The sequence below is a fragment of the Mauremys mutica genome, chromosome 3 (assembly GCF_020497125.1).
Source record: "Mauremys mutica isolate MM-2020 ecotype Southern chromosome 3, ASM2049712v1, whole genome shotgun sequence".
Taxonomy (NCBI): domain Eukaryota; kingdom Metazoa; phylum Chordata; order Testudines; family Geoemydidae; genus Mauremys; species Mauremys mutica.
The window spans coordinates 159,825,620-159,834,098 of record NC_059074.1 but is presented as its reverse complement, the minus strand read 5'-3'; the positions used below and the strand labels follow the sequence as shown (position 1 = coordinate 159,834,098).

At 43.9% G+C, this 8,479-nt stretch overlaps 1 protein-coding gene across 3 annotated transcripts in view; it reads left to right on the top strand.

Moving 5' to 3' along the window:
• The first annotated feature begins 2,951 nt into the window (after positions 1–2,951).
• Positions 2,952–8,479, top strand: part of MIA3 (MIA SH3 domain ER export factor 3) — a 35,926-nt gene continuing 30,398 nt past the window's right edge. For all 3 annotated transcript variants that reach the window (XM_045010804.1, XM_045010803.1, XM_045010802.1), the window contains exon 1: positions 2,952–2,972. In XM_045010804.1, coding sequence (XP_044866739.1) covers positions 2,967–2,972 — 6 coding nt within the window. In that variant the 5' untranslated portion in view covers positions 2,952–2,966. The remainder of the gene's footprint in view (positions 2,973–8,479) is intronic.

Below are 8,479 nucleotides of genomic sequence, written 5' to 3'. Positions count from 1 at the left end.
TCATGAAACAATCTTAATATTACCATATAAGTTTTTGTCTCTTATATCAGTCATATATTCTTATCCCTTGACCAGATGCCCATATTCTGCATACAACTAGTCCTTCTTTCCTGCTAATTAATACAGATACTGTTCAGGGAACTGTGCTTTATTTAGAATGCTATATTTTGTTTTTGTTTTCTTTGTACAGTGTTGATGTATCGAGGGAAAGCAAAGCAGGATTTTAAAGGTCCAGACTGTCGCTTTATAAATTTGAAAGAAGGAGAAGCAGTGTATGTGTATTACAAATTAATAGGAAAATCAACTGAGCTTTGGGCTGGAAGTGTAAGTACTGCAAAACACTTATTTTATTTCAGTTGTATTGGCCATTTTAGCACTGTACATTTCAATCATCTCTATTTCTTTTGCTCCTTTTCAAAAATCTGAAAACACTTCACTTTTTTACATAGCAGTGATAATGTAGCAGATGTAATTTTCACTTGAGACAAGATTTTAACACGCTTATTTTTAAGGGATGCTATTGGGTCATATTTGGATCATACATTAGGTTTTGTAAGAATTAACTTTTCATATATTAAATAAAGCAAGAGAAATATTTTTCCATTTTTTAAAAATTCCCCTGCAGTGTTTGCAGAGCGAACATTGTGCTAGTGCAGGAGAACCTGAAAGTGACTAGAAACTAAGGTCCCAGTCCTGCAAAGCATCTGTTTAACTTTGCAGCTGTGTGTGGGCTCATTGGCTTCAGTGACACAACACACACTGCATAAACTTAAGCAAGTGAATAAGTCTTTGCAGGATGGTGGCCTATGGCTTTTTATCTACTCATCATTTTATTGTTCAATTGACTAGATGTTGTTATTGTCCAAATTAAGTAAAGGGGGGGGGGAAGCATAAAGAGTGAAAAGTAAATTGGACTTTGAAAATTATTTCAGTTTTAATAATAATAATAATTTATTCATAATCAAACTGTGACAGACCTTTAGACAAGGCTGTCATCTTATTTTATTCAGTTTAAAGATGATAGGGGTACGTCCAGACTACCCGCCGCGGGTAGTGATCGATTTATCGGGGATCGATATATTGCATCTCATCTAGACGCAATATATCAATCCCCGAACGCACTCCCCGTCGACTCCGGAACTCCACCGGAGCGAGCGGCGGTAGCGGAGTTGACAGGGGAGCCGCGGACGTCGATCCTGCGCCATGAGGACGGGAGGTAAGTCGGAATAAGATACTTCGACTTCAGCTATGGTATTCCCGTAGCTGAAGTTGCGTATCTTACATCGACACCCCCCGCCCAGTGTAGACCAGGCCTAGGTCACTTGAGTAGGAAAAGAAGACCCCTTCAGCAAACCCTCTCAGACCCTGATCCTGAAGTCATTACATGGCAAACTCCTGTTGACTTCAGTGGGAAGAAGTTTTGCTTACATGAGATCTGCGGAATGGGGGCACTCACAGAGAAGAGGAAAGAAGATTATTAAAAAATACAAGAAGTCTAACCTTGCAAGGTGCTGATCAGCCTCAGATGTCACTAGTAGTTCTGGCAGTTAATGATGCTCAGCATCTTGCAGGGTCATGCCCTTAAATTCTTTATTCCTGTCTTTCCCCTGCTCTTTTCCATGTCTTTACTGTTTTGCTCCCAAAGATAAATGCTGCTGTTGACAACTAAGTCCTTGTGCCTCAGCGAGCTGGACTGGGCCTTCACAAAGCCATGCCTGCTGTTATTGTGTGACTACTGGCTTCATGCACTGGCAGGAGGTGTTGCTTAGGGTGGGGACATGCAGCCTCATAGTAATAGTCAGATCCAATTAAAATAGCATAGAAGAAAATGGAAAGCTGTGCCATGTGGTGAAAGAAGCAGAATTTATAATTATATCATGCTGGCAATTCCCTTCTGACACGTACTATGCCATAAATAACCTGGATAATTAGATGGCACCAGTTTCCAGGGCTGCCAGCTCTCCACAAACACAAACAGCTAACACATGGACCCAATCCTGCAGCTCCTACTCTCAAGATAGCAAGGGCTGCAAGATCAGGCCCACAGATTATTCAACAGACAAGAAATTGCAGAATCAACATTTTAACCATATTCATTAACAGAACTAGCACCAGTAGCTTAAAGGCACATTGTCAAGCTTGACGTAATATACTTAAAAAAACCCAAATCAAAAGTCCTAATTTGTGTTAAAAAATAACACCTTACATTATTAGATTGGAAAGAATTTAAAAAATCCAATTCATTTTTTGCTATTTAGGCGGCTTTCTGCATGTCTAGCCAACAATGAAAAAAGACTAATCAGTTTAATTTTTGTATTTTTAGTTTCTAGTCAGTTTCACTTCCAGCTTCTCCTGATAACACAATGCTGCAATAACTAGGTTGCAAGCTTTTCAGAGGGATACTTATTTATATATATTTTTAAAATGTCAATTAATGTATGCAAATAGAACCTTTTCTGTTGATACTGGGGCTTTGTAAATGTGCCTTTAAAAACAACTACTAAATTTTGAGACAAATTTGATTTCAGTGCCCTTTTATGTAGGGATCAGAGGGAGTTATAAAACCAAGAAGTAACTACAGGGATACTGTACTTATTTATCATACAAGGAGTTAAGCTGATTATATTGCAACCTGCATAAACAGTTTATCATCTGAAATGTATCACTACACATTTCCACCATAAACTTTAATTTTATTGGCTCTTAAATATGGGGAATTTGATTTGTTTGAAGAATGTATAGCTATTTCTAACCCACTTATAGTTATTCTGTCCTTGTTTTGGGCCACCAGATGAAACTGTATTTAAGGATCGGAATTACTAAAGAACTGGTCTCGTTCCAAAACAAAATTTATACATGTAGTCTCCATCCTGCAAGTGACTGTACCCAAGTGGAGTCATTTGTAAGATCAGGGCCATAATAAATATGAGTGACTTGAAGGACCATGATCAGATGAGCAAGGATTAATGCAGGTTGGAAAATCTAAAGCACTTGTTCACTGCTTTACGTGCTTCTTTACTTGTCTATTAACTCATCCCTCTATTCATGCTGTTGTTGATGATTGCAAAAATCCTTCAAGCTGTTGCAAGAATAGAATCCTAGTCTGGAGTTCATTCTTGGATGCCCTCTGTATGCAGATTTCTCATTGAAGTCAAGGGGAATTCTGCATGTGGAGGGTTTGCAGGATCTACGCTGCTGCTAGTACAATGGAAGATGCTCAGAGTGTTAAAGAATAATTCTGTTTTTAATTCCATTGAAACATCAGTTCAGAGAAAATATTGCTGCCAGGTTTACTCAAAGCACGAAGAGTTGATGGCCATGTCATACTTCATATATCACACGTTTTTAACTCTATATATTACTGTCTCTGTAAGGTATCCTCCTCCACTGCCCCTCCTCCGTGAACAGTCCATATCACCAAAATAAAAAATACCCCACATTTATTATCATGCCCACATTTTTATCAGAATCTCTAATATCCCAAATCTCTGAGCAGCTTCAAACTGCTGCCACTTTTTAAAGTAACAGTTTTTCAGTGTTAGACTTATTTCTACCCCACAAAAATATATATTACCGTATATACTTGTTCATAAGTCGAATTTTTTTTGTAAAAAAGGGAAGCACCAGAGAAGGGGGTCGGCTTATGAATGGGTATAGAGAGGGAGAGGTGGAACACAGCCCCTACCCCAAACAGAGGGAGTAAGGAGAGGCAGCACAGCCAGCAAAGCCAGAAGGGAAGAGGTGGGGCCAGAGTGTCTCTGCTTCTGGCCATGCTGCTCTCCCCACAGCCTCCGAAGCAGCTGCAGCTCCGGGGCTGGCAGGCTGCAGCCGTGCCACTTGGCCCCAGGGCCGCCCAGAGGGGGGGGCAAGTGGGGCAATTTGCCCCGGGCTCTGCAGGGGCCCCCATGAGCATGGCTGAGGCTCCCTCCCCGGCCCCGTCTCCTCCTCTCCCCTCTCCTGGAGCCTCAGCCCATCCAGCAGCGTCCCGGACAGCTGCAGCGTGACTTCGGCGGGGCCCCTGAGCCCCGCCCTGCTCAGAGCGGCGTGGTGAGGGGGCAGGGCTGCGAGCTCCAGGCTGAGCGGAGGGAGCTGAGCTCAGCGTGGAGCTCCCAGCCCCGCCCCCTGACCACGTGGCTCTGAGTGGGGCAGAGCTCAGGCCCCGCCGGAGACACGCTGCCTCTGTTGAGCGAAGCTCCTGGATACGCTGAGGCTCCGGGTGAGAGGGGAGCCAGGGGTAAGAGGCCAGGGCTGCGGGGGGGTTGGCTAAGGGGCAGGGAGTCCCGGGGACAGGGAGGGGGCAGAGGTTGGGGGGGCGATCAGGGGACAGGGAACAGGAGGGTTGGATTGTGGGCATTCCAGGGGTCTGTCAGGACTCAGCGAGGGGGTGATAGGGGTTGGGGCAGTCAGGGGACAGGGAGCAGGGGTGGGGCCCTGGGGTGGTAGTGGATGGTCTCTGGGGGATGGTGAGGGGGCAAGGATGGGTCAGGGATTCTGAGGGGGGGTGGGCAGTCGGGGGGCAGGAAGTCGGTGGGGGTCGGATAGGGGGCAGGGCTAGGCTGTTTGGGAGGCACAGCCTTCCCTACCCTAAAGCTCATTCAGCAGTTTGAGGCTTGCAAAAGAGCCAAGCTGTTAGCTTTTCCATTAGGCTACCATCCCTTTCACTTCTCAAATGCCAAATTATAATCTATATTTAATTTCAGTGCCATAGGGGGATTCATGTCAGGGGAGGGTAGCTTCATTTAAAATTAGTCATTGGGGGCGGGATCACATGAGAAGAGCAATATCCTACACTACCTACCTCCTTCCCAACCCTACCAAGGGAGACCCCCCCCACTTACATTTCCTGAGGCTCCAGAGGGGTTAATTCAGTGGTTCTCAAACTTTTGTACTGGTGACCCTTTCACATAGCAAACCGGTGAGTGTGACCCTTCCTTATAAATTAAAAACACTTTTTTGTATAATTAACACTATTATAAATGCTGGTGGCAAAGCGGGGTTTGAGGTGGAGGCTGACAGCTCATGACCCCCAGTAATAACCTCGTGACCCCTGAGGGGTCCCGACCCCCAGTTTGAGAACCCCTGGGGTAATTTAATTTTAACACCCTATGTCCATTCACATGCATGTGCTATTTTGAGCATTTCAGTTTTCACAACATAGGCTCATCTGAGATTTGGAACAAGCTCAAATGCTCAGTTCGTGGAGTATGTACATAAGATATACTAAAGACGAACCCACAGTAACCGTCTCCAGTTTGTGAGGGACCCCATGGAGCCAGTCTCTAGGAAACAGATAAATGCATGGAGGTTAAGTCCATTAATGGCTATTAGCCAGGATGGGTAAGGAATGGTGTCCCTAGCCTCTGTTTGTCAGAGGGTGGAGATGGATGGCAGGAGAGAGATCATTTGATCATTACCTGTTAGGTTCACTCCCTCTGGGACACCTGGCATTGTCCATTGTCATTAGACAGGATACTGGGCTGGATGGACCTTTGGTTTGACCCAGTATGGCTGTTCTTATGTTCTAACCTAAATGAACCCAAAGTTATGGAGACAGATATAAAAAAAGAAAAAGAAAAGAAAAGGAGTCAAGGAAGCCAGCAGAGTATCAGAAACCTGGAAAAATCTCTGACTGGATGGGCTCAGGCATTTGGTCACAAGCTTAGGTGGTTCAAAAAGTTTTGGATTTTTTTTTAAGCAGAATTTTTTTATTGTTTCTTTAAACAATCAAACACAGCAAACAGCAGATATTTGGCCACACACTTCTGAAACCCCAAACCATATTCAGGTTATGGCAGACTAATTTCAGCTTTTCAATTAAGAAAACCAAATTTTGAAGGAAAGCAGACGTTGTCCGTGATTTTTTTTCTGCTTTTTAAAAACCCCGAGTTTTCGATCCAGAAACGGTTTTGACAGCACATATTTGTCCAACCCTTTTAATGAGCTTTCGTGCCTTTTAGCACTAGCTGATGCTGAGAACCAGTGATACCTTGTAAAGAAGTTTTCTCAAAACTGGATTTGTGCCGAGATGCAGAAGGTTTATTTTTCCCAGGGCCGCCCATGGGTGGGGGAGCAAGTGGGGCAACTTGCGCCAGGTCCTACAGGGGCCCCCATGAGAATATAGTATTGTAATTTTTTTTATGGAAGGGGCCCCCAAAATTGCTTTGCCCCAGGCCCCCTGAATCCTCTGGGTGGCCCTGCTTGGCCCCACCCTCCAGAGCAGGCTGTGGCCGTGCTGCCCAGCCCGCCGGAGCATGCTGCAGCTGTGCTGCCTGGCCCAGCCTGCTGGAGCATGCTGCGGCCACGCCGCCCGGTCTGGCCTGCCAGAGCAGGCTGCGACCGCACTGCCCAACCTGGCGGAGCAGCTCCAGTCAGGCCAGTGATTTCCTCCCCTGGCTCTCCCCAGATAAGGTGGGAAGGGATGGGCTGGGGAGAGTGTGGGAGTCCCGGGGTACGGGTGGTGTCATGTGGGGGGTGGTCACGGGTTACTCCCCTGACTCCCAGCTTCTCCCTGCCAAAAAGTTTCCCCACCAGTTGCTGTCCCGGCCCATCAGGGTAAGCAGCTGGCGCACCAGGACACTTTGTTTACTTAGGTTTACCTCTGTGCCTGCGGACGCTCGAGGTAAACAAACCATCTCAGCCTACCAGCAGCTTATCCTGGTGGCCCAGGAGCCAGAGTTTGCTGACCCCTGAATTATAGGGTCAGCTTATGAACGGGTTATAAAAATTTTCCATTTTTACTTATCCATCTTGGGGGGGAGGGGCAGCCTATAAACGAACCGGCTTATGATCGAGTATATATGGTACTCTGTGGTGCAGGATGGAACATTATTTAGTCATGCACCAGATGTTTCCTTCTGTTTCCTTTCCTCACACCCCAAAAAAGCACTTGGCTTGTGGCCACCTTTCTCTGGAATCGTAGTTGTGGATGGAGTTACTTTAAAAACAAAGTGTGTGAGAGAGAATTGATTTCTGGAAAATCCACATGGAGTTCAGGAATTGCTCTTAACATTTGGTTCTAATCTTTTTGAATGATATACAAAGGCTACATAAAAAGGTAGAGCAAACTAACCCTCTCTTTGCACCAACTCTCCTGCTATATTGGATCCTTGTAAGTGACACTATTCCTGATGTTTGTGCTTTTGTGGATTTCTTTCTTTTTTTTTTAAATAATAGCTGAACCTTGTAACTCAGACATAGCAGGAGAATATTTCCTCTTTCTGGCTTCTGTCGTGGTATTCAGCAGGTGGTGTAAAGTGATTGCTTTCTGTGGTATCAAGATGTCAGTATCATTCTGTGAATCAGCTACTGGAGGTTGCTGTCATAAGGAAACACTACAAGCACATTTACCTCAGACACATACAGACTTCAGAGACTGCCCATTCTTTAATTCTAGATGCAAGTGTGTTTAAACCCATGTCTCATTTGCAGATCAGTTCGGCTGCCAGTTAATTGGGAGCATCTCCCAGACAGGCTGCAGGATGCATTTTCCCCCCTTCCATTCTATACCGTGACATTCTATTTTCCTTTCAAGCCTCAATCACTACTGAATAGAATAAAGAATATTTTTCTTTGCATGCATGGCAATATATAGGAGTAAGTTTTTCTGTCATAGGCCATGTTAAATTGCAAACTGGGTCATGGCAAGGGACTTGTATGCTTGGAAGCTTGGATTATAGTAAAGTAGTGTGAAATTGTGATGCCTAATTGTTGTCATTAAGATTAGTCTATAAGGAAGCTACTCTGAGGCTTCGGCTTTTGCACTTGAAAGAGTCTTTGAAAAATGGAATATTAACTGGTGAAGAAAAAGATAGTATTATTCTATGGGAATAAAGGGAAGGGATTTAGAACTAGCCTTTCTAGGCTAATTGCACACTCCCTGTTACTTGGCTTGCTCCTATCTCAAATATAATACACAGGATTTTTTTTAATATAGTAGCAGTTACTTCTCCCTTTAGCGTATACAGAAAATTGTTATCAGTTCTGTAAACATTACTGTTATGTAACTAGTTTCCACAGCTATTTAATTTAGGATTTAAATGGTAAATATTTAACAAAGGAAACTCCATATCCCTTCAGTATTTTATTCATTGATGTGTGTATTACTATATCTATGTATTACACACCTAGACCAGGTTCTAATTATTATTTGCACTGTGGCAAATCCAGAGAGCTTCACTGAACTGTTTAAAACTACTCTGGATTTATAAACCAGTGTAATTGGTATCAGAATGTGTCCCATCAAATTATTTTGATAGAGTGAACTATGTTCTTTTTTCATTTTGATCCTTAATTGAACGATCTTCACTCACACTCTCCAAGAATATTGGCAATTGCCTTCTTGCTCCTACAATAAAAACATCAAGATATCAAGGAAATGAGCAGTGTTTTATTCTTGAGCATATTTTGGCTTTCTAGGGACTCTGTACTCTTAATAGGGTGTCTGCCAGTTTCTCATTGCTTTGGCTATCTAATCTTTGAA